The sequence below is a fragment of the Pholis gunnellus genome (genome assembly GCF_910591455.1).
Source record: "Pholis gunnellus genome assembly, chromosome: 24".
NCBI classification, from domain to species: domain Eukaryota; kingdom Metazoa; phylum Chordata; class Actinopteri; order Perciformes; family Pholidae; genus Pholis; species Pholis gunnellus.
In genome coordinates, this window is record NC_136551.1 from 7,511,015 (window position 1) to 7,538,000 (window position 26,986).

General features: G+C 41.9%; 1 protein-coding gene across 2 annotated transcripts in view; it reads right to left on the minus strand.

Annotated features, from left to right (window-relative positions):
- Positions 1-1,069: 1,069 nt before the first annotated feature.
- Positions 1,070-26,986, minus strand: part of nlgn4xa (neuroligin 4 X-linked a) — a gene marked incomplete at both ends in the record, with an annotated part of 70,495 nt that continues 44,578 nt past the window's right edge. Inside the window, 3 exons of one of the 2 annotated variants that reach the window (XM_079185315.1) lie at positions 1,070-1,964; positions 11,476-12,265; positions 14,979-15,164. In XM_079185315.1, coding sequence (XP_079041441.1) covers positions 1,070-1,964; positions 11,476-12,265; positions 14,979-15,164 — 1,871 coding nt within the window. Of the gene's footprint in view, positions 1,965-11,475; positions 12,266-14,951; positions 15,165-26,986 lie in introns of both variants that reach the window. The other variant, XM_079185316.1, reaches the window with a different exon arrangement.

Sequence of the window (26,986 nt, forward strand, 5' to 3'; positions counted from 1 at the left end):
AAAAAAACCACTGCCTTTTTTATTTCTAATGAATACATTGCTGGTCACATTGTAAGCTCAGGCAGTGCTGAGATTGCGAGACAGAAAAAGCCCACAAAGAAAACTATCAGAAGCATAACAGGATGACAGCGGGTGATGGGATCAAGTCAGTCCTTCATTCTCAGACAGGAGACGTGTCTGAGGATGGAGAGTAAAGCTCCTCCTGGACATGCGATGTCTAAAGAGTGGAAACAAAGCAACGTACGAGACAGTGCTGTATGTAATGACCTGCAGACGCACAGCGTGCACCTCTCCGAGGATGGGATTGTGTTCGCATTTTGGTTGTTCTGTGGAAAAACATTGAAACGCAGGTTGTGATCAGAAGAAGAATGAATGTTTAGATATATTTACACGCACCTAAACAGAAAGCACAAGCTGGGAAACCCAAAAGATGGCAGCCAAAATAATAATAATAAACAATAATAGAAGGGTCTCTTTTAATACATATTTTTTTCTTTTTTAGGTTTCAAAATTTCCACGCACAACTATATACCTTTTTCTTTTCTTTTCTTCTTTTCTTCTTCTTTTTTTTTTTTACAAATTTTTCATAAATACATTTCAGGCTGGGGTGTAGAATTCTGTGCCCAAGTCAGGTGTCTGATGCATGAAGGATCATGAAAAGAGGATGATTCCGACGTTTATTTGTTGCTTTTCGACAATGGTTGCCACTGTCTTCCTTTTGTGTACTGTATTCATGGCACAAAAGCCTCTGCAAAAGCTTCTCTGTCACACGGAAACTGTTCAATTCATATTGTAAGAATAATAATAGTCATCCCCTGGTTGCCTTTTCTTTTGGTCAAACTCCTTAAAAACCATCCGTGAAGCTTAGCTCCAAGCAGAGCTATTACTAGAGTAACATTCACTTTGAATATTTTCAGGATCAATTTATACTGTATATGCTTTTCCAGAAGACATGGTACCAAAATAACATCTTCTAAGTCTGTGCTTCACACAGTTAGCCACTCATATTTGCCTTGCGAGGTTAGTGGCTGATCCAGAGGGAATCCAGCGCCATACCGTCCCAGTGGCGCTATACCCGCGTGGTGGAGTGGCCATGGGGTAAGTTGGTATTGTTCTGGCTGCCGCCAAAAGTATTGAAGTTGTGCAGAGGCTGCATGCCAGCCAGCGAGTTGGGGATCATCGTGATGGTGCTGGGCGTCATCAGGGGTATGTCGTCGGGCGAGCGGCGCAGCGTGAGTGTATAGTCGGGCGGGCAGGTGAGGCGCAGCGTGTCGTGGGTCTGCAGCGCCTCGCACTCGTGGTGATGCTCGTGCTCCAGCTGCTGCTGCTTCATCTGCAGGGACATCAGCTCCTCGCTCTGCAGGTGGGCCACGTCATTGGCGGTGGAGGGCGTGTTGGCTGGTGCGGAGTTGCGCTGTGGGGTGGGGACCCGCCGGTTGGAGTCGTGCCTCCGCTTGTCTTTCTTGTAGTAGAGTGCAGCGAAGGCGAGGATGTTCAGAAAGAGCAGGGATGCTCCCACTGCGATGGTGACACTGAGCTCGGTGGAGTAGTCCCTCTTGGTCTCGATCACCACAGTCGACTCATCGGTCAGGTCGCCACTCTTGCGCTGGTCAGTGGTCTGTTTGGTGTTGGCAGGTGGGACCCCCGGGTGGCGGGTGGTGGATGGCCAGTTGTTTTTGCCAGGGAACCGTTTGGTGTAAGGGTAAGGGGTGGTATCCTGTGGAGGTATTTTGGTGGTGGTGGATACGTATTGAAAAAATTCATTTATATTGTGGAGATGCGGGACTAGTTCTAACCAGAAAGCCACCTTGGTAGCGCGGTAGTGGTCTCGGACTCGAGGTTTGAGGCCAATGTGAAGGTAGAGCTGGTCTTTGGGGTTGTACTTGGTCCAGGCTACCTCCTCAAATCGGTTGGGCTTTGTGTGGATGAACTTTGTATCCTGTGGAACTGGTTGATTTGGATCCCTGAAAGAGGAAAATAGAAGGAAGAAGAGATAAAAAATCAAGGAGATGTAATCAAAGTACCAAACTCTTTTCTATGGAGCTGTATACAGGGCGGAATCATTAATACGGCACATCTGTCCAAGTCCATTATTACACAGCAAGAATGAATAAATGGGACATAAAATAACAGGAAACATTCTTAATATAACATTCACCTTCATCACCATTTAAAACAAAATGACCATGTTCGAAACAGGTTAATGTGAATGTGTAAACGCCTTTTTACCTTCCATTCATTTTAAAGCATCGTGATTCATTTGGTTGGATCCACTTAGCAATCATTTGTGACACTTCCACATGTGTAATTATTTCAAAAAGTCAAAGCCTTTCTTCTATTTTTCTGCTCCTACTGTTCAAAGCTAATGCGTTTTTCGAGGTGACTCTGAATTTGAAGGCCCGTGTTGACAAAATGTTCTGTGTCCTTTATACACCAATGACACATTTCCAGGTCTGTTGTCACATTTTCTTAATATTCAATCTCACCCGGGATGTTACTTCTCTGTAGTCTGGAATAGAGCTTCCTCTCTAGTGACTTTGTGGGAGCGATTTCATTAACTTTGGAGAGGTGAGGGGGAGTGAAGGCTAGACAACAACCTTGGAGCCGACACACTGGAGTGTTTGTGTAGCTGTGTGTGTTGTTGGGTTGGTGTGTGTGTGTGTACGTCTGAATACTCAAGAGGAGGGAGTATTGAATCATGCATTGCATTTTGGGGGCCACAGAGGAGCACTGATGAACTCCTGCCTATGTATAAGCAACAGACAGTGAGGGTGTGTTTTTGTTGACTGGATACAGATAGATGTGTGTGTGTGTGTGTGTGTGTGTGGGCACTGTGCAGTCTATGCGTGGGACCATGGGTGTGTTATGGATGTGCAATTCCACCTCCTCTTCATTCAAATGAATGCAATGTATTAAACGCAAAGTGTTACTGTGAGAAGGTCTGCATGCTAATGTTGCTAATGCACTGTACAGCTGTGTCCCCAAAGTCCATAGTACAAACTATTTCTATGCATGATTTCAATCTGTATTCACATTGGAAAAGTAGCAAAAATCAAAAAGTCAGTAGTCAGGCTAAAACTCTTTATTAGTGGATGTGCTGTTGATGGCCACGTTTGCCTTAGAATGGAATTTGCAAAAGGAAATGGAGAAGCTACACATAGTTGCAAGAAGCAAAAGTAATTGAGGATGATGGTGGTAAAACAGCTCCAGGAACATCCCATAAAATAGCAAATAGCTATTACATTTTGGATCTGCGCGTCTGTGCAGTTTAATAGTTTCAATGACATTTCAAAGTTGTAGTTTGATTGATGGTGCACGTTTAAAATAGTTAAGTATGTTGATTTATCTTTTACCAACTGCAAAAACTGCACATATAGATGAGTATAGATATTGTATAAACTGTATATGCAGTATGGAATTGTGACAGAATATACGACTACATTTGAGCCTGTATGGAAGTTCAGAGCTGGATATGAATTAAATTATTTTAACACATTGGAATTACATTTCAGTGTGATCACACTTTTTGGTCCATATTTGTATGTTAATTAAAGTGAAAATAAAATAGCAGTTCAGTCTGATCATAAAATTTGACATGGTTCAAATGATAATAATATAAGCTTTATTTATATAGCACTTCTTATGATAGTGGGGAACAGGGGCTCTTTAGGGGGAGATAGCAGGTCAACTGTACTGTATATGAATCTCAATAATTATATGAATCTCAATAATTAACCCATATAGTCGCTATACCTAGGAAAGCCTTCTGAAGACTAGCTCTGCAGTCTGTGGTTGTAACATTTCATAAGGCTGTGGTTATCCTGGTGGTCACAATAGTAATAAAGAAATGGCTACTATGGGGACTGACATCATCGCATATGAATACAACTGGGCTTATTGAATCCACAAGAGTTTCAGCTTTCCAGTCATAGACAGTTTTTACTGTTTAGGGATCCCAGTGTACAGAAATACTCAAATACACCCTTTTGGAATAGGGGAAATAACACATTCATACGGCTTGTTTTTTGCCTTAAGTCTGGGGGGTGGGTGGGTCTGTGAAGTGAGTTAATAAGCCTCCTACCTGATACTTACCTTTACTCTAGCCCTAAAACTGAGCCTAGAGTGAGCCTAAAACTGAGCCTACAGTGAGCCGAAGACTGAGCCTACAGTGAGCTTAAAACTGAGCCTACAGTGAGCCTAAAACTGAGCCTACAGTGAGCCTAAAACTCAGCCTAAAGTGAGCCTAAAACTGAGCCTACAGTGAGCCTAAAACTGAGCCTAAAGTGAGCCTAAAACTGAGGCTACAGTGAGCCTAAAACTGAGCCTACAGTGAGCCTAAAACTAAGCCTACAGTGAGCCTAAAACTGAGCCTACAGTGAGCCTAAAACTGAGCCTAAAGTGAGCCTAAAACTGAGCCTACGGTGAGCCTAAAACTGAGCCTACAGTGAGCCTAAAACTGAGCCTAAATTGAGCCTAAAACTGAGCCTACAGTGAGCCTAAAACTGAGTCTACAGTGAGCCTAAAACTGAGCCTAAAGTGAGCCTAAAACTGAGCCTAAAGTGAGCCTAAAACTGAGCCTAAAGTGAGCCTAAAACAGAGCCTACAGTGAGCCTAAAACTGAGCCTACAGTGAGCCGAAGACTGAGCCTACAGTGAGCCTGAAACTGAGGCTACAGTGAGCCTAAAACTGAGCCTAAAGCGTGCCTAAAACTGAGCCTACAGTGAGCCTAAAGCTGAGCCTACAGTGAGCCTAAAACTGAGCCTACAGTGAGCCGAAGACTGAGCCTACAGTGAGCCTAAAACTGAGCCTAAAGTGAGCCTAAAACTGAGCCTACAGTGAGCCGAAGACTGAGCTTACAGTGAGCTTAAAACTGAGCCTAAAGTGAGCCTAAAACTGAGCCTACAGTGAGCCTAAAACTGAGCCTACAGTGAGCCTAAAACTGAGCCTACAGTGAGCCTAAAACTGAGCCTAAAGTGAGCCTAAAACTGAGCCTACAGTGAAGTTGGCTTAGGGGAGTTGCTTCATGCTTGAGAAGGATTACCTGTCAAGCTGAAACAGCAGATTAATATATCAGGCTATCCTGAGCCAAACCATTGATTCTCTTTCAGGATAATACCCGGAGTAAGACAACGCATTGAGTAAGAAGCAGCAGCTGAGTTCAGATTCCTCCAGAGTCATCACTGACACTTACAGAATCAATTTGGTTGGTGCGGTTGCTTTGAAAAGATCTTAACTTGGCACAAACTAGGAGCTTGTCCAAGCAATAGAGGTCTTCTGGGAGGCAAAGAGTTCTGAGACAAAGTAATCACAGTTTCTGGAAGTTTGTTCCACTGATCGTGCACAAAGGAGGGGAGTAAATTTGGAAACACAACAGACCTCCACACACACACACACCATCTGCTTGTTCCTCTTTTTATTTCACCATTTCAAATGGCCTGTTTTGAAAGTATATGGATGGATATTTGGAGATGGTCACAAACAATGACATATGTTTACATCATCACTCATGTTGTTGCCAAGGGGACTGATCTATTAAAAGGTGGGGCAAACACATGCTGTGGGTCCAAAATGTACACAGCTTCACCTGTGCCTTTGTCTAGTGTGGATCTCTCATTAAAAAGGTTGTACTCTGCCATAATGCAAGGTCTGCCCTCCAACTGGTGGCTACATATGGAACTATACATAAGGCACAGCTAGCATGTGGTGGGCCTATCATCTCAGTGCTAACATATGCTGCAACAATATGCCACTACTGAATTTGCTGGAAAAAAAAAAAAAAAGACAATGTTTGGGGCCTTCGGTGCTCATTGAACTGCAAAATACCTGTTTTGCTTGCATATGTTGCTTGCATATGTTGTTTCCATCCAATCTGTTGATGATAGCAGGGACTCTTGCCATAGGTGGATATACTAAGTCTGTACTCCTCTTAGTCAGGTGTATGAAAGCAGAAATTCCACAGTCACAATATGTGGAACAGATGCTGTCATATACTTGGATGAGCTGTAATGTATCCAGTGTTACTGTTTACTGTCTGCCACCAGAGCAGCTTTAAATGAAAATGTTGCATGACCTTTTGAATTATAAACATATACGGTAATAGAGCGCTTTTCTACGCTTCATCAATGACAATGACTAATGGTCGTAACAAGTTTTTAGGGCCTAAAGCAATAGCCTCAAATTGCTTATGTATTTTGTCTGACCAACAACTATAGCCGTGTCCGTTCAGCTGATTGCTTGGCTTGCTGCTTGCAGCTTCCGCAAGAAACGCTCATCCAAAAAACTTCACTCTTAACGCTGCGCTTCCTTGGTTAGTCAGCGATACACCCGCCTCGTGTGAAGTCGATCGTTGGGAGGACTTTTAGTCCCTATTATAGATCAAGCTTAAGAATTGCTGGCTTCTACACTTCCCATGATGCATATCGACACATGTTCTGTTCGAACCTTCTGTCTGGTAAACGCACACTCATTTTAAAAATCCCTGAGCTGAGTTTATAACAAAGGCTTTCTGTGATAAATGTGTAAACTTCACTGTTGTAACAGTTGTGACATGAACATTTTACTGCACAATAAATACTTAAATAAAAGCCCTGTATTTCAAAACTTTAAGTTAACGAATTACAAAAGTACCTGTAGTATTTTCACATACTATAGGTACATATTGGTCCTTTAAAATAAATAAAGGATCTGCGTATTTCTTCCACCACTAGCCTTCCAGCCCAAAATAACCCTCTGTGTGTAGAAGCGGAGGGGTGAAATACACAGCAGACGCTGACGTGACTGTAGACCGCTGAGTGTAGCACGGGTAATGCTGTGCTTCCTGCGGTGCTGGTAGTCCGAGGTAACCAGCCATGAGCAGCAACTGTCTGGGTCCCCGTGTCTCCGAGTCTGGCTGCTCTGCGACAGTCAATAGAAGCACATGTATGGCCTTTTGAGAGAGCCACTGTGTGCGTCGTTGAGCAGTGACTGTACATAGTCGTGCTGTTTATTGGCGTTAACGCTTACTGTTCGTGAGCCCTAAATCTCCAGTTAAGCTCTAAATATTGGCCCATTTGTGATGATTACTTCCATAGAAGAGGAATACATCTTTGCCAGTGTTTGTTGTGGGAGTCAACGTAAGAAATATACATCAGAGTCTGGCCTTTTACTTCATGGGCTGGAGAATTCTGCTCATTCAACTGGATTCTTAACTGGACTTAATACAGCTGGAGGCCGAAGACGGGATGTAAAAAGCTGCAGTGCTCTGAACTGCAAGACTGTGTTTTGTAGTTGAACAGTCCATGTGCAGAGTTTGAGCTAGAGTGTGCCACTGTGCCAATGTTCCCTTTTAAAATGGTTAAAACTGTCCCCCATAGAAACCAGAATGGATCAATTCTCATTGATCATTAATTGATTCTGATCAGTCACTCCAGAGTCAGTCACTCTCAGTCACTTTTTTCGGGTGTTAGAATTGTTTTGACACTTAAAAAGTTAGCTGACGCTAGCAGAAAACAATAGTCTAAATACCTCAGATAATATTTTTTTTAAACCTTAGCTCTTAAAATAAGTCTATAATAAACTGTGTAGCCATACAACAGACACTTCAGAGCAAAAATGTCCCATTGAAACAACCATTTTTGATCACATAAAATCATGCATGCTAATAATTCCAGCTTTCAATCTACAGCCCTGGCTTTAAAATGGTACTTTCTACTTTTGTTCCACCATATTGAGTAATGTTCTTATGTGAACATGAATGCATGCTATTTCCCTGGTTTCCACTGGGAGCATTGCTGCTCTATTATAGAGGTCTGCAGCTTTTGATGCAATGCATCAAAATCAATGTTGTTGCCAATAGTTGACATATCCCAGACTGCAGGGGGAAAATAGCACTCAGATTACAATAATGATTTTCTTTTTCATAAAAAAAGAACAGAGGCATAATGTAAACAAAGTTGCATTTAAAGGGTTAAAATTCAGAAAAGGAGTGAATGTCTTTTATATTCACGATCAAGAAAAACCACGAATCAAAAATCAATAAAAGTGGAAAATAATATATCATAAATGTCGTGTTTGCCCTTCATCTGGAACAAGAGAACATTATGCTGAACAGCAGCTTGTTTTGTCACTCTGTGAAATGATAACATAAGCTATAAAATCAATGAATGGATGGTTTTATTTTTGTGTCTGGTCATTTACATGACCCCAATGGAATAATTAAAATACATAACATCTATATATATAACGTCTAACATATATTATATGAGCTTTACACATCACTGAGCCTGAGAGCTGTCAACAGGATCATTTAATCAGGCTTTATTAGATGTGACGTACCAGACGTGTGACATTGGTACCAAGAGTAGGTGACTAGATAGCAGTCGTCATTAGACAGTACCACTTATGAATGTAATGATTAGAATAATTAATTAATTAAGGTAGTTGTGAAATGATCAACACTAAATGTGAGTCAAACAGAGGGTTGAACTAGTTTTAATGGACAAGAATAGCTCAACACAAAACTGTCAAGCGGGGAAGTCCAAAAATGTATAACAAAGAAAGTCCAAGAACACAGGGAGCAGGAACCACAACAGACCAGGAAACAAGAGGAGACACACAGGGTTTCAATACACAAGGAAGGTGCAGGTGATGAGACACAGCAGGGTTCAATTAAGGGCGGGGCAGACAATCACCAAGGCGGGAAACAGACAAGGACACAAGAGGCAGGGGAAGTCAAAATAAAAGGGAAGGAACAACTTAACAAAAGTCCAAAACTGTGACAGTTTTCTCTCACTTCCATTCATCTCCCTCTAGAAGGGGTCCAGAATCCTGGCTCCAATACTGCATATACGGAATCGCTTTGATGCATTTGGGATGATGCTGTCGGTCACCCATACCAGCCCAGTCTCAAGTCAGTCCGTGAAATAGTCACCAAATTAAAATCCACTGATTCGTGTATATAGACACCAATTTTCTTTTCTTTTTTTAAATTGCGATCCTTTTTTTGTGGTGAACACACTAATTAAACATATCCACATGACTATGCAACAGTCAGAGTTAGGGACATACTATTACATATTGAGAAAGACCAGTTATGGTGGTTGTTGTAAGTCTCAGTGTTTTTTCTTGCCTAAACCTAATACTGGTTTTATTGCATAATGTGATTTGTTTCATTGTGAAACGTGAAGAACCTGAAGCAGCAGTTTCAGAAACTCAACAGAATGCGGCTCAACTGATCCATGAGTACAGCAGCTTGCAGCATTCTGTGAGGAAAGTTCCCCCATGTAAAGCAGGAAGTCAAACAGGTTGGAGACAACTTTGCAAAGCTCTGAAACCAAACCGGGAGCTTTACAGCCAGCTCAGGAAGTGGGAGGAGATTATTAATGAAAGAGAAGCAGAAATGAACCGCCTTTGAGAAATTCCCCTTATCCAGGTGCATGAGAGTGGGAGAGTCCAAGCTTGGTGGCAGGAAGAAAAAAAAATGATAAGATGGAAGCTGCCTTTAAAGAGAATGAAAAGATTAGGACTGCCTTTGAGAACAGCTGGCAGAAGCTGAAGCTTGCAAAAGCCGAGTGTAGTTGTAGGGAGGAGAGCATGCAAGAGGAAATGGAAGAGACATGCGAGGAGCAGGTATGACAGCGAGAGCTGCTGATCAGAACAAATAAACCAGGTGATCACCAGATTAGGACAGACATCAGGCTCTAACCTGAGAAGCCTGTGGCAAGCCGGATGAAGAATTTTATATATATTACATAGAGAACAAAGGAGGAGATATCCAGTTTGAGGTATACTTTGTAATATATGCTCAATGGACTCTAATAACTTGCTCAATTCTCAAGACTGGTCCTGGTACGTCCTTCCAACAGCTCTGGTGAAACTGTTCAGCAGTGCCAAAGCAAAGCCGTAAAATCGACTCTACCTGACCCGACTTGGCTGCTGCTAAAACTATCGCTCTCATAGCCGCTGTCCTCCACACTTCCCGTACACGCTGAACTGTAGCCTGTATACCAACGAATACAGACAACACCACTTGGGGGATTCGTGGCTCCCAGATTCATTCATGTACCAGAGTCAACAATCAGTGCTTGTTGGTCTGTTGACCAGTGAGTGATAATAATAATTATGTGTATTATTTTAGTTTGGTTTACTTATAAGATGACTCACTTTACAAAAGCATAAAGAACATAATGCCACTAGCAAGTCACGGGACATCCCCTTCATTTTAATTTGACCCAATGGCTCAAATTCTTAAAATAGAGTCATTATGGAGTGTTAGAGGAGGACAAGCGGACCACTGTGCTGCTGTGTAAAGCAGTGATAACTGAGTCAATGAAAACTTGACAAAAGAAATACATTTACAATTATAACTACAATTCCCATTAAAGATGAAACAATTATGTGAACGAATCATTGAGTCCTCCCTGACATCACAGCAGGGTGTCCAGCAGCTAATGTTTGCCCCTTGGACTGATGAACTGAGGTTGTTCTAGAGTTTTACATCCTTTTGTATTCTAATATTTATGTAGAAATGTTGATACGACTCACATTTTTAAACTAAATTTTTAAGTCTTCAGAAGAAATCATACTTGTCTCTGTCTGCAAAATAAAGCCAGCACAACCTTGGGTCAATGGCAGCAACACGCTCAGAACCAGACCATACATCATCACACCCGATCGTATCGTGTGTACATCCAAACAGAGATTATTATTTTTTACATTCACAATGTGAAGTTTCAAAACGTCAACCTGCCATGAAGCGGGACGCGAGGCTTTGCAAAGTGTGTGGGAGATTAGTTTAAAAATGGCCACTTTCACCCCCCCCCCCCCCCCTCAGGCATCAACTGGATGGGAGCCAAACAGAGAGCAGGGGAGTGAACGCTGCAGCCTATGAAGCTGATCAAGACGTCACCGTATTTATTCAACTTAAAGTGAATTTTCAGGATGACTGGGCTGCAAACACCCTGATACCTAATCTCAAGGTGCATGAAACAAAAGACGTGATCCAAATATAAACAGTGAGCAAATCCTCTCATCAAATCCAGAACAGCCGCAGCACCAGGGGAAGATTCCACTTGTTTTATTAACCTCCACTTGATCCCTTTGACTCATGAGTTCATTATTAATACACTTATCATAACAGAACCTCTGTTGATACCCAACTCCGAATCCATCTTTGGAGTATCAGAGATGGATTCTCTGTTAAAGGTCATTTAATTGTATAAGATTGAAGTTCGTGGGTGTGCACTCCAAAGACCTGGTGGGTGGAAGTTTGGATTCAGCCATTCAGTCCGCTGTTAGCTCTACCCAAAGCCTCTTTTCTTTCCTTTTAAAAATGTTTAAAAGATGTTTACTCTAGAAGGACGGTGTTAAGAGTAAGATGGATTCCAAAGTGTGTGTTTGACTAAGTGATGACTCACAAACACACAAGGGTGATGTATCTCATATATTGCAGGAATAAAATCTCACACATATGGCATCAAAACTCAAGAAAACACTCACCCTGTTTTAGCGAAGTTAGTCCAGTAGGTCATGACGACGGCGCTCAGCATCACGTCGTTCTTGGAGAAGTTGCAGTTGAAGAGATCCGTGGGGCCGATCATGGGGATTCCAAACACGTACGGCACTTCGTCACCATGAGCCGAGTCGGCCCAGCTGGGCTTCATGTCGCTCTGGCAGTGGTGGTAGAAAGCATAGAAGTAGGTGGGTGAGCCGTACTGGGCGTGGAGGTCGGCTGTGGCCACTGCCGGGGCCACCCACTGGTGGTCGGTGAACAGAGCCACCAGGGTCTTGCGCCGGGTCTCCGGGTTCTCCTTGTCCGCCCAGTCCGTGTACATGAATTTGATGGTCTCGCGCAGAGTGTCCTTGCCCTCCGGGTAGCCGTAGAGATGGTCCACAAAGTCCGACACAGCAAAGTCAAAATCATTGGCAGACACCCCGTCCTCACTGTCCACGATGCCGTCCACGAACTTAAACCCCTCGCCCTGATTGACCCCCAGCATGATGTCGTAGTTGAGGAACTCGCCTTGCTCCATTAGGATCTGCGGATCATCTGGGATGACGTCGCCGTCAATCACAGGCCCGAAGGCGATGTGGTATTTTGCAGGCGTGATGTACTGCTCGATCAGCTCCTTGTAGTTCTTGTTCTGCAGGCACTCCACCAGGTCGATGGTGTCCAGCATGTTGCAGCCCACCTTCTCAGCCAGGGCTCGCGTGTACTTGGCAGGCTGGTAGTTGACTGCCCAGCTGGACAGTGCTGTGCCACTCTGGATGATAGCTTTCTGGAACAGATCTGAGATTGGAGCTGGTATTAGTAAAACACACCCATGAACAAACGCATGGAAATGGGCATATGTGACTTGTGTTTCATTTTTATACTTTCCAAAGGACGTAAAGAAGGTTTATAAATTATAATCTTTTTTTTCTCTCAGCCGCTAAAGGGGTGTGCCTGTGTTGGATTGACAGTTAAACCCTGACAGGCTGAGTCCTGGCAGGGAACCAGAGACACAGTAAACGAAGTTGCACTGTAGCTTTACAAGCAATCGGCAGACGGTGTTTTGTTAGCAGTGCTTTTGAAGAGTAACGTGCATGTAAAGTGACACATTTGATATTTGCAGGTATGTTTTAAGCTATTTAATGTGCTAAGGCTGACTATCTAATTAGTAGAAATATCCTACAATCGGATGTCAGCAGTGCCCTTTTCGCTGGCGGACGTCTCCGGTTCTTGTTTGTCTCAGCAGCTGTCTGCTGTTTGTCAGTATGAATGCCTGCCTGGTAACATTACTGCTGTATGCAAAGACCGCTCAAAATGAATTGATTTAGGCTGTATGGAAACAAACAAAAAGCAGCCCGTTAATATAAAGGGACAAGGTATGATCATGGAGTTGTCCCGTTAATCTTTAAATATCACGATACAAGCCCAGTAGGACAGAGAAGTCTTGAGCCTGTCACACCGGCATAAAAACATTTCAAGGCAAATAAAAGGATGATGCAGCATATTGACGTTACATCTTTGTGTCCCTAATGAACAACGCAGAGCAAAAAAGATATTTGCTGTGCATATAGCAACAACACCGAAGGCAGATTTCACATCCTGGAATATTGGTAGCACAGCTTCACAGACTGCCAATCTGCAAGTAGGCCACAATGCACTAGGAACGCTGGAGTTATGTGTGTTTTTTTTTTTGTTTAACAGAGTTCTATTTATACTCATGCAAACACACAGTGGTGGTGACTCAACCAGGCCGACTTGAAAAGTATGTTTGGAGCACACAGCAGACATTTCCCACAAGGCCTGGTTAGCAGTGTACAAGCTTTTACAGCTGCCGCTGTTAGTCTAACGTGGTAGATCAGTTAGACTTACAGTCAAAAATGAACTACAAAACTATACATGAGTGACTGAGTAATGATCTTGGTATGTTGCTGGTGCACAAGCTCCATTTTACAGGAGCAAACGCAAAAAGAAGCATCACCAAGAAGGCTTGGCGGGGCATGGCGTGTTCGTTGACTCTCTCTGCCGTGATCGATGCCCATCAGAACATGAGGACTTTAATCTAAATGTAAAGTAAGACACTTCCCTCAAGTCCACCATGACGAAAAATGAAACAGACCTTTTAACTGCAACAAGCAGCAAGATAAAAAAAGGTTGATTTTGTGGGAAGGTGCATTTTTCATTTGAAAAACCCCGTATTGGTCACACGCAGAGAAGGAAACTGCACTGTTTGAGGTACAATCCTCTAAATCCTCTTTTTTTTTCTGACAGATGGGTCCGGCAATTTCAACCATTGCATGCAAGTTGCAACTAATCATTTCTGAAAGCCAGAAAGGGAGCAACCTTTTGACTCTTCTATTTAAAATAACCATTAATAATACATGTAATAAAGATGCAAATACAGTATAATAATTCAGAATCCATCCTCCATCATCTAATGCTTTCAGACTGAGGTAGGATACACACTTCAATGAACACATACTTTAGTTAGTGGTCTTGTGTGTCAAATATGATGTCATGAGTAATCTGATGAAAAGTTACAGAACAGGCTATTTTAATAACTGATTCAGTGCATTCTCCTTGCTACTAAAGTGATGTTTTCTTTTGGTGCTTGTGGTTGTGCAGTGTTTCATGAAGCTGAGCGGAAATCATTCAGGAAGACTCTTATTCTTCATTCTCTCTCTCTCTCTCTCTCTCTCTCTCTCTCTCTCTCTCTCTCTCTCTCTCTCTCTCTCTCTCTCTCTCTCTCTCTCCCACCTTCATCAACTGACTATTGCCTCGATCTCCGCGAGCCAATCACATTGTTGCCGTCCAACTTTTCTATTGTTCTCCTCTTTGTTGCTCTCATTTCAGTGTGAAATAGATGCAACCCTCCACCCTAACCCCAATAGTCGAAATCATAGCAGGACGAAGAGTCCAAATGGGCTCAAAAATTCAATGTTCTTCAGTCTGTTTTTTCTGTTGATAATATTGAGAGTCAATTTGGAAGAAATATATTACTAAGTGCAGTCCTTTGGATTTAGAAAAGATTGAAATATGGAACAGGAAAAACAACACATGCAAAGGCAATCAGGTCATTAGAGTTTATCTTGAGTTGCTAAATTGGGTTTTTGAATGAAAATGATATTTCATGTCAATTTTCCATTAAATATTTCTTGTGCGCGAGGAGAAATGTCTTCCTGATAGTGACACTAAAATAAAGCAAATTATTATCTATTAATTATCTGTCTCATGCACTACTAGCAATATATCGTGACAGTTTGAGCAAATATGACAACAAGTTATTTTAGTTTTAGTGAGTGTTATTGTTTAAAGGTTACCTACTGAACCTTTAAATGAAACAATCCAGTGAAACGCTCCAGAGGTCACTGTGGACATGTTCGTGTGAAGCCCATGTATTAAAAGCACCCGTAGATGCACGTATATAGCAGAAATGACAAAATGATGAGAAGCCCGTTTGAGTGCGAGCACATCTCTGTGTGGTTACGCATGCCTGTGAGAGAGCAAGACGTACCTTCTGAGTAATGTGAGAGGGTGAGCAGGCTGACGCACGATGCTCCGGCACCAGAGCCAAAAATGGTCACCCTCTTTGGGTCTCCTTTGAAGGCCTGGATGTTTTCTTTGATCCACCTGAGAGCCTGGATTTGATCCAGCAGCCCGTAGTTGCCCTTGGCTGCCTGGTCTCCTGTGCTTAGAAACCCTGGATAGATGAGAAAAAAACAAGAGAAAAAAAACAAATTTCAACTTGACTTCAAAAGTTTTTGACAATTCATTTAATCAGGATTGAGAGTTCAAAATATGAATCTACACGTCTTAAATCTTACAAACATGTACCCTTCAGTGTTTAAGTCAGTTAAATTGGTGAAATTAAGAAGGGACTTCAGCTCTCATCTGAATTCATCTGAAGGGTCTTCAGTATTAAATAGCAGGTTGTTCTCTCAGTGCTTATTAGCTTTAGTATTGCATTACAGTTGTACTGAGCTAAACAAGTATTTTTCAATGAGCTTTTTGAGTGAGGTCTGACCAATAAAAAGTGTCTCTGTTGCCAATTCTTTTAAAAAGAAAATGGATAAAGCCTGCTTGAGAACGACATCATGTGCATGTCAACAACAATTGTGTGCGTTTTGAAAGTCTGAAACATCTTCTGAAACACATCAATGAGCATCACTGTTGCACTGGGTGACCATGAACACACTGTTTATTTTGACTGAATGCCACATACACCATACTGCTGCTAGAAATAAACACGAGACACTAGAGCACAAAATATGGACTAATCCGCTGTTGAAAATAGTCCCCGACAAATGCACAATGTATTTTTCTTGTGACACTTTCGAAAAACTACAGGGACCCGCTGTTTAGGGTAATTAATGAGCCTCTTTTAACAATGAAGCTATTATTTGTGAGCTGTTACGTTTTCAGTATAACCAAAGGACTTGGGGCTGAGAGCCACACAGACAGAGCATCCTGTGTAGACACAAATTGAGCACTGAAGCGGCTCTGCTGATATTTGCTACTCGTTGCTACGCCTCCTGTTTAGACACCATCCATCCTGCAAAATAAGGTATTATTGTCTCCCATAACTGTATTCTTTCTCCCATCGATTAAAACCCTGGACACTAAAATAATGATCCTGTTTGTAAGTCATTCAACATTGAGATCTGCTGCCTTAAGTGCCAACATAGAAATTGTCAAGTATGCAAAGGCCTTTGAATTCACCCATGGCTCCAGAAATGGTTGGCCAATAGGGATACCTCCCAGTCAAGTGCCAGACCAACCAGCCTGGCAGCGGGTTCCACATCCGAAACGTGTTGACAAATTAGCAAATGCTCCTAAACCCATTAAGTGGCTTTCTAAATGCTGCCACGGCGGGAACTGGTGGCTCCTCTCTTGCCAGGCCTATGAGCTCGGCGGCCAAGCCTGGCAGCGACAGCCTGTCTCTGCGAGCTGACCAAGACCGAGGCAGTGTAAATGACAAATGGGATGAGGACTGCTAGGTAAGAAAGGGGGGCAAAGAGGAGAGGTAGCCTGTGGGTCTTTGATGGAGAACAGATCCGGTTTGTCATGGTGAGGTAGAGGGGATGACAGAGAGGAAAGGAGGGCAGCGGTGTGGGAGGATTACAAGGCCTCTGGCAGCCTCATACACCCTGTAGGATGACCACAGGCCCTGCCGCTGCTTTCTCCTCCCCTCCTCACCCCTCCAGTCCCTCTCATTTCTCTTTGGTTACCCCTTTTTTTCTTTCCTTCTCATCTCTCACCTCAAAGGAGCCGAGGAGAGGAGCATGCCTAGCAGGCTCTCCCCAGGATGTGTGAAGATTAGTCAAAGCTTCATTTTAAAGCACTATGTCCCAAAAATAAACTGCATACATAACTAAGTCATATCGCCAAGAGATACATTATAGACACCATCTGAAAAACACAGACATAAGAAACCTAAGAGACCTACGAAAAGAACCCTAATGTAAAATGATGAGGAGCATACAAATGTTTATTTGATCAAATATACCTTTACAGGATTACTTCCATATCAAAATTAGCATTTTAAAGAGTGAGATTAATGTTACTTAACACACTAGTGTAAATCAGCAATGGTTCATTTCATAAGCTATTATGATAATTTACACACTAGTAGCTAATAAAATGTTGGACAACACACTTTCTTACTCACGTCTTTTTGCAATGTTATTCTACAACTACGATCTAAGTACCGGCCTTACGTAAACTTTGGATATCAGGCTGGGTAGCTCAGTAGTTGTTGAGTGTGAATGACAGATAGCAGGTGAACATAGAGTCAGAATCCCTCCATTACTATTTGAAACTACATAATGTTAATGTTTCGCGCAATACCCTCATTTAAATATGTTATGTCAGTCTGCAAAGTTAATGTAAACTTGTCCTGTCAGTCTGAAAAACTAACGTAAACTTGTCCTGTCAGTCTGCAAAGCTAACGGGAACTTGTCCTCTCAGTCTGCAAAGCTAACGTAAACGTGTCCTGTTAGTCTGTGAAGCTGATATAAACTTGTCGTGGCAGTCTATGAAGCTAAAGTAAACTTGTCATGTCAGTCTGCAAAGCTAACGTAAACGTGCCCTTTCAGTCTGCAAAGCTAACATAAACGTGCCCTTTCAGTCTGCAAAGCTAACATAAACGTGTCCTCTCAGTCTGCAAAGCTAACGTAAACGTGCCCTTTCAGTCTGCAAAGCTAACATAAACGTGTCCTCTCAGTCTGCAAAGCTAACGTCAACGTGCCCTTTGAGTCTGCAAAGCTAACATAAACGTGTCCTCTCAGTCTGCAAAGCTAACGTAAACGTGCCCTTTCAGTCTGCAAAGCTAACATAAACGTGTCCTCTCAGTCTGCAAAGCTAACGTAAACGTGCCCTTTCAGTCTGCAAAGCTAACATAAACTTGTCCTGTTAGTCTGTGAAGCTAACATAAACTTGTCCTGTTAGTCTGTGAAGCTAATATAAACTTGTCCTCTCAGTCTGCAAAGCTAACGTAAACGTGCCCTTTCAGTCTGCAAAGCTAACATAAACGTGTCCTCTCAGTCTGCAAAGCTAACATAAACGTGCCCTTTCAGTCTGCGAAGCTAACATAAACGTGTCCTCTCAGTCTGCAAAGCTAACATAAACGTGCCCTTTCAGTCTGCAAAGCTAACATAAACGTGTCCTCTCAGTCTGCAAAGCTAACATAAACGTGCCCTTTCAGTCTGCAAAGCTAACATAAACGTATCCTCTCAGTCTGCAAAGCTAACATAAACTTGTCCTGTTAGTCTGTGAAGCTGATATAAACTTGTCCTGTCAGTCTGTGAGGGTAATATAAACTTGTCGTGGCACTCTGTGAAGCTAATGTTAGCTTATGCAGCTACAGTAGCAAGTGCTCAGCAGAATGGTCGGATGGTCTAGTTGTTCGTTCACCATAAATGGTAAACTATGCAGCTGTGACCTTATAAGTATATCACCTCTCATTTTATTGCAGCAGGGTCTGACAGTCTTTCCAGCTCTGTACTGGTTTTCCTGTGCCACTTTTCATTCCAGCATATTTTGTATACCACAAACACTGCAGTTAAATTTCTAAAAGATAATTAAGTACATACTTACTTTTTCTCCGATTGTTCAGCCATATATAAGTGTACATATTTATGAGATGAATGTCAGCACTTTCTAGTATTTCTGTGCTAATAGTTGTCAGGCATCAAACAAGAATATCCTCTGACAACAGTCCCTAATGCAAATAGTCTCTGATATCTGAATGGCATTTCTTAAAAGGGGCCGTACAAACTGATCAGCTGAAAAGCTTAGCCTAATAAGAAATAGAAATTCCGATAAAAAATTATTACATTTACACAAATAAATAACTGGTTCTTTATAGTATTACCTATTTGCTTTGACACACCAGTATCACCAGTTCTTTTTCACTAGGTTGTAAAGACCTAGCACATTCTGTGCCTGTAAGGTCATTCGGTGCATTTACTGGACGTGGCCTGCTGTAACTGCATGGTGATAGGCTGCTGTAACAACAATATGATTAGTCCAAAAAAAATGATGCCCACCGTTTGTTTTCTTGATTTGACTACCAGTCAGTGCTGGTGCAATTTTGTGCTGTTCTACCTGTCACTCAACCAGTGTCTTAACATTAACAAAAAAATAGATGTAGCTAATACATGTTTGGCCAGTATTTGATAGAGATGCCATCGTTTAGTTAAATTTTTTCAGATCAGGTTTTTCCCATACTGTCATCTCTTACTGAGCACAGAGGAAGCACTTCATTAACAGCAGCACTCCCACTGCTCGGGGCGGGGGGGGGGGGGGGGGGGGGCTGGCACATTAACCCCTCACCTCCCCTATTTGTATTCATTCTGCCTTGACAGGGGCTAGGAGCTAAGTACAGAGGGACACAACCAAAAGGTTTGAAGAAGACCGGGGCAGGAGGTCTAACCTGTGGTCAAACTGATTCATTTCTAACCTATTTTATATGGAGCATAACTTTGCTTGATTTGGGCATATCTACTCAACATGTCTAACACAACAAGCTGTTGGGTGCATTGTGGTAGCGCTTCGCAAACGTTCTGTGATCACCCCTTTAAAAGTGAATAAAAGAAAATCTGCTCCAAAAATGCTGTTGCTAGACATCATCTGTTTGTAGAAACTAAAGAATGATTGGACTTTTTTGTGTTAAGGTACTCACAGCTCATGGTCTTGGTTTAATTTTGCAGAGGCTCGAAGCACAAGGCACGATGTGTTCCGTTGAATAATGATAAACCAAAACCACAATCTCTCCCTAACCTTGAGTGCTCAGGTTTGGTGGCCTAAACCTAATCACACACAGTCCCTGTACAATTTTATAATCATACAGAAAATATAAGATCAAGATTTCAAAAACAAACCCACATTGAGACCTTCCAGCTTTTGACTGACACCTCTTGACTTTCCAATGAGAAATATTACTCGCTTCAAACACAGACTCTGGCATCATTCACTTACCCATCCATGCATTTTACCTCCAAACCCTTCTTCCAATGACCAACTAGATTATGAGATATGATCCATCATTTTCAGAGCTTGACCACATGCTTAGGACTAAAAGTCAGGATATCTCGATCTCAAGTTTTAACAATTATTCCATTAATCTTCTCCTGTGAGTCCCTCTATTTTTACTCGTAACCCCCATAAATGCCAACATGCAAAACCACTATTTGTTTGTGTGGTATTGATGGACACGTGTTATCTCACGATAAACCACACAGCATAAATGTTGAGGAGCTACTCACAGTTGACAATTTTGCAATAATATCATATTTTAATTGCAATGACTGTGTACAGCTAAGACGCATTGAGAAACAAATGTGAATCCATTCTGTTTAGTTACCAAATTGGCAGTAAAGCTCAAATAAGGTTGGTACGAAATGGTAATGCATCAATTAAGTATTTCATAATAACAGCCCAAACTAAACATTGTCAACATCAGTATTCGGACAGAGCATCATTCCTCCAAACCTGCAAACCCTACTGGATAAAATTCAAAATCTGTGTGATCAAATTGAACAAGTTGATGAAATGCTGGCATTTTGAAATACAAGTGATTTTCACCTGACAACAGAAATGAGTTTCCAGAGCCAGGTATGAGCACAGTCCATTCCATTTGGAGCAGTTAAACTGACTTAATCTGCACAAAACATCTCAGTTGAAATTTAAAATGAGTTTTTACCAAGTGCTGAAAATACCATCAGCGTGTTATCTGAATGCCACAAACTGTTTTTGTACACAGTTTCATGTTAAAAAGTAGCAGCATCAGATGACAGCAGAGCAGTGTGAGTGGCACAAATGACACGGAGTGAAATGGCACGGCTGCTCTGTGGACAGACGGTGAGCCGGCAGAATGCCAAGTGCTTAATTAAGCTTAGAGCACAAAACGTTCATCGGCAAGAGAGCCTTATGAGTCAATGCATTTATTTTACATCACTCACGCTGGAGATGGAGAAATGTCTGATTACCTCTTTTGAGCTCAAAGTTGCAAGAAGCAAACAAATATATGGGCTTTGTTATTTTCTTTTTTTTTTTCTTGTAGATTTAGAAATCTAAGCTCCATTTATACAACTCTCAGCATGCGCCTTACACATATCATATTGATCATCAAATCATGACACGACCAACACTTTTAATACATAAATAGTATTCTTTTTGTCAATGTCAATCATACAAATTATAGTCAGTGGCCCCAGCTGGCTTTAGCATCAGTTTTTGACTCATTGAGGTTCTGACTATAGGACGGTGTCAGTTTCATCTCGTAATATGCATTTATTTTCAAAATAAACTTCTGTGTTCACTGAAAAACGTACAGGTTCCTGCTCTTTACATTCATACAGTGTTTTTTCAAAATAAATGTACTTCTTCACAAAACCTAGAGTTTCTGCTCCTTACATGCATACAGTGTCTTTTCAAAATAAACTTATGTGTTCACATGACACGTGCAGGTACCGCTTGCTACATATATACAGTGTCTTTTCTAAATAAAATTCTGTGTTCAAGGAAAACATACTGTTTCTTCTCATTACATGCTTTGTGCCTTTCAAAATAAACTCCTATGTTCACAGGAAACATGCAGGTTCCTGCTCGTGACATGCATACACTGTATTTTCAAAATAAACTTCTGTGTTCACAGGAGACCTACAGTTTCTGCTCGTTACATGAGTGTCTTTTCAAAATAAACTTCTGTGTTCACAGGAAATGTACAGGTCCTGCTCGTTATGTCTTTTCAAAATTTCCAATTTAGGATAACTTGGTTTTTATGTTTACTCTTACCAAACTACATAATTAGGTTCAGGTAACAAAACCACTTGGTTCGGCTTCAGAAAAGATTGGGTTTGGGTTCAAATAAGTATGTTTGTTTGGTAAAACTACGCTGTTAGTCCAGAATTTATACAAAATTACAGTGCAACAACTCAACATTCACTTGGGTTTACATGGGACACAAACAGCTGTTTCCTAGATGAAAGTCCTGCGTTTGTTGACCCATACATCCTCCTCTCCAACCCGCTGTGCTTGGACGTTCGACTAGTTTAGCTAAGTCAGTTGCTCTGACCGTTGAATAATGGTGTGGATAGGTTTAAATCAAAGTTAGTTGAGAGCCTCATACAGACGCTAAAGGCTGCCTCAGTGCTTCGGTATCAGACGCCGTGGGCATTGCCCAAGCTGCGTTACTTGACCTATTACACATTACAGATAATACTATTTTACACTTGACACAACATGTAACAGTACAACTTACTTGGACAATTTTGTCAACGTGACTAACAGTAACTCAAGAAACAATTCCTAGACTCTTCCTAACTCTGACAACAAGACCCTCCACTAAAAGTGAAAACGCAGACATGTGGTTTTGGATTGCAACACAACCTTGGGTGATTTTATGGGGTTATGGACACACTTTTCTGCTTCGCACTGAGCTTTTATGCCCAGATGATGATGTAAAAGCTCAAACAAACACCCAGAGTCCACATTCAGTGGCAGATTAATTGTAAGTGGAGCAGACAAAAGCCTTCGCTTTTCTTGTGTTTCGATCAGGGAAAGAGATGGTTGTCATAGCAAACATAAAATGACACCAGCAAATAATCTGCACACATTTACTTCATCTATCACTCTAGTTCAGCAGGAAGGAAACAAAGTAGAGGTCCTTTATCATTCTGTCCTATGGAGAGAGGCAGAGCACACTGACAACATGACAGTAATAGTGCTTGATTGTGCTCCCTGTCCAGAAGATAATCTCTCCTGCAGCTCCCAGATGAAAAGTTAATTATCAAAGGAAATGGTGGGAAAGGAATGCTTTGGAATAAACTCAGCAAGGTCAGCTCAGCTCAGCCAGAGCCACACTTAAAACTTGTGTCTGTCAGACACGAAGTGGCCCACCAGCCCGGGTCAGCCCGGCTTCAAGCTCAATCACTGGGACGAGGAAAAGGTGAAGAGAAGGCAATCACAGCCAGGCGTTTTCTCACAGCTGAGGTCTGTAATTAGGCGGAGGCATTAAAGCCCACATGGGGCCCGCCTGGTGTTAAACATAACCTCCCCCGACTGACAGTGCGGCAGAGAAACAAACACAGCACAGCTGTCAGAGGGCGACAGCCAACGCCGGTGCATTTGAGGTTCACATCATGTGGAAGATTTTAGATGACAGCGGAGCAATGAGTCACACTAAGAGTGACATAATGAGAATGACTGAAAAAGACAAATGTGGATATTCCTCTCCAACTTCTCTTTTTTTCACTTAAGCTGCAGATTAGCTGTGGTTGGCTAGGCGGCGTCCCGTCTCCACAGACTGGACAGATTTGAGCTGTATTTTAGAGGATGACACCAGTGTCATTTTTTTCCTATCATCATTAACACCTGAGGAAAAAAAACTGAAATGTATTTGCCGGTTAGGCGGCAGCAGGTTCTCCTTACCTCCCAAAGCCCCCATTTAAAGGAGCTCACAGAGACACAGTGCTGCCTTGACTAATGCCATCACTCATGTTCAACAACACGTGCTCCGCAGTTTTGTCTTGCTGTGACTTTATTACGCAGCTAATTACCAGTTTAATGGGACTATTTTAACTTTTTTTTCCCATTACTGTGCAGAGTTACTTACTTCTGGTGGTAGTGAGGAGGCAAAATAAAGCTGAAGGCATTAATGGGAGGTGAAAACACACAGTGGTCTGCTCTGAGCAGGCAGAATGAGAGTTCTATTCAATCTATAGAAACGCACTCATAAAGTCATGTTTGGAAAATAATACAATACTTGACGTATCAGTACTGATATTCTCTCATAAAACATCTACGTCGTCTGTGTTTCTTGAAAAAGGAGTTCCTGTGGTTCCCTAATAATCCCATATTCTCAGATAAAAGAGTTTCTTCTTCACTTGATCTTATAATTTGAGTCCTTTTGCGACCCTTTGTGATAATCTATAACGTTTTCACAGTAACAGTCATTTAAACTCTGTCTCCTCAGTAGACAGGAAACAGTAGAAACACTGTCACCTGAAGGTATTTGGACGTTGCAGTGCCTAGTTGGACCTGTTGCATTGTGACAAAAACCAGGTTCAACTTTGGCCCTTTTTGTTTGTTTGCTGGGGCTTGGCACCCTTACAGCTCCAACGCGCTGGCATCATTAAAAGTGTCGTAAGCTTTCTTCTTTCTCCAGCTGGTGTCATGTTGTTGTTGTTAACCATGTCTGAACTAGCCGAAGACATTCACCTCTTCTTTTAAAGGTGATGCCCTTTCCTCTGCTGCAGTCTAGGGACTTTGTGGGAAATGAAGTTTGTTGACAGCTAAACACTGCAATACCGAATAAACAACAATATCAAATCGTTTTCTTCCCCATCTTTATCTGGACGTCTGGAGTGAAACACCCAGCATGCTGTTGGTGAAGACTGTGTTCCATTGCTGGAGTTTTAGTAATTAGTCACTTAGTGCTATTGCAAATGTGTGTGATTATAGAATCTGGAACAGAAGTATTGAAGTGATGAGTCCCCCCCCCACACACACACACACCTGTCCAACTTAATAAAGTGTTTTACAAGGAAGAACATTTTTCACATTTCATTTTTAATTCAAATGAACAATTATCTTCTCTCTGAATGGTATCTCCTTACACAATGGTTTACAGGCTGAATCAGCTTTTAGAACCCAGCACGGATGATTGTAAATGTCCTCTTAAACTCCACATTAACAGGAACAATACACACTTGACCTCTTTGTTTTAAATAATACAGCCCTGCTCTCCATATTAGTAACACAAATCAAATAAAGTGTCTCTCTGACATGTTTAAATGGCATTTTGACAATGACAAAAGCTGCTGACGTTCGCTTGTGATCGTCACGAACACATTGATGGGTTGAGATTTTTCATGGGCTTTGATGGTGACAGACAAGAAGAAAAAAACACTCTTTAAGGTCACCGCAGATCGAGTTTGGAGAGCTTAACAAACAGGAAGCTAACGAGACTGAAAGCAAAGACAGAGTGCAACAACACGGCTTTGATAACAGCTTGAATGGACTCAATCAACAAAGCTCCTCCACGATGCGAATTATTATTTCATTCGATACCAGTCACACACAGATGTTGCCCAACTTAATCATTCGGGGGCATTGTTTGAAGTAGATAATATAATAAATGTGTTATCTGGGTCTTTCTGATTTTTAGTGAGAAACTCTGTGATGAGATGTGACTTCTCTCCCGAACAACAAGTCTTCTCCTGGTGGTTTACTTAGACACTGAGAGATATTTGTCTCACAGCATCAAAGGAAACAACGCACTGATCTAGGACGAGCCGCTTCATCTATATATGTATTCTGTGTTTGTGCGATGGCTGGCGGTATCACAGTCTGGTGGTATGAGGGCTGCTCTTACGTCACGTACCAAACAGCTCTCGCAAATCCAGATGAGATGTAGCTGGTCACCACTCACATGGAGACTCGTTCAGTTCCTTAACTTAAAGCTACTGCGACGATTGAATTCATTTTGGGTTGTTACGATAGTGTTGTTACGATAGCGAAGCTGGATCTGGGTCTCTCCGCGGCAGGCTGTGTCGCTGCTGAAGGCACCGCTGGAGTCTGAGCTGATGGAGTTTCTGGTGAATTCTGCATGATTTTGCCAGATTTGCACCAATGACTCGCATTCAGAATGATTCAGAAATAGACAATCTCCTCGGTGATGGTGTTGTTTGCTTATGTAGGTGGTATATAGGCTTCAGTGTTAAAGTGAGACTGTGTCCTAAACATCAAAATGATCCTTAGAGTGACTTTAAGTAAAGGTACCGAAGTAAAAATGACATAATGCCATTCAGTATAAATACAATAGTATAAGCAAACTGTTACTTAAGTATCAAACTTGAATGTGTGAATAATTCTGTAATATTATTACAATTTTCCAGCGCTAACGAAGTGCTTTAGCAGCAGCAGCTGTTGACACACAGTGACAGTACAGCAACGGCAATGGCAGGTGACATCAAAGACTGAGCAGCACACCGACGGCTTGGCAACACCGCCACGATCAAAAGGGTGCATTGCATACACGTTGCAGCGAGAGGAGTGTGCCATGCGTGTTTAACGGCAGACTCAAGCTGGCTGCTTGAGCTGTTTGAACTCATTCAGGCAGCAATTCAAAAGCTTGTTCTCCACAGATCATATGTTTTGAATGTAGAATCTGAGATACAATTAAAAAACGATGAGCTTCAACTGTAAAATGGGGTTTCCTCTGAACTGTAAGACAAAAACAAAGCAACATGAAATGAGCAAGGCTGATTGCCAACTTGACAAACCAGACATCTTCCCTAGGGCCACAAAAAACCTCCAGGGGGTCCAGAATCTCCAGGTTGTCCATGTGACTTTGTTGTTAATACATTCATCACAAATGACTTTGGCAATACGCCCTATTGAAGAACAGTGTGAACTGAAATGGTAAAGCCCTAAGGCATCATTGTCATTGAATGTGTTGAGGCCTTATCATGCAGAACGTCTGTGATTTTAATACTAATTGACAAATAAATGATTCTTACATGGTGCAAAATCATTGCCGTTTCAGTGTAAAGTCTTCTTCAGGGATTTAGTGTTGCTCCTCCATAAAGTATTTTGACATTGAACATGTGCAGACTTCCTGACTTTTAGTCCCTCCTATTAGTCAAGCTGCAAAAAACGATGGATCCTACATTACCCATAATCCAACTTGATAGCATCTTTTCAAAAGACACTCTCTGCCAGATAAACACCCACATCTTTCAAGCTCCACACTCCCTGTTCTGACACATTGGCTCTGTCTTATATTTACAGTCTGTATGTGGAGGCGTTCACAGGGGCCCATAGTTCATTTCAGCCCCAAAGCTGAAGATGGAAAAATGTTACTATAAATAATACGATACCGTACTTGAGCGTCTGGCGTTCTCACGCTAAATGTATATTTAGGAAATGTGGAAATTGGACTTAACTTGTTTTTACATTCTATAATTAACACGATGCAACACTAGCTGTGACGTTTCCTGTCTTTATGCTTAGCTAAGC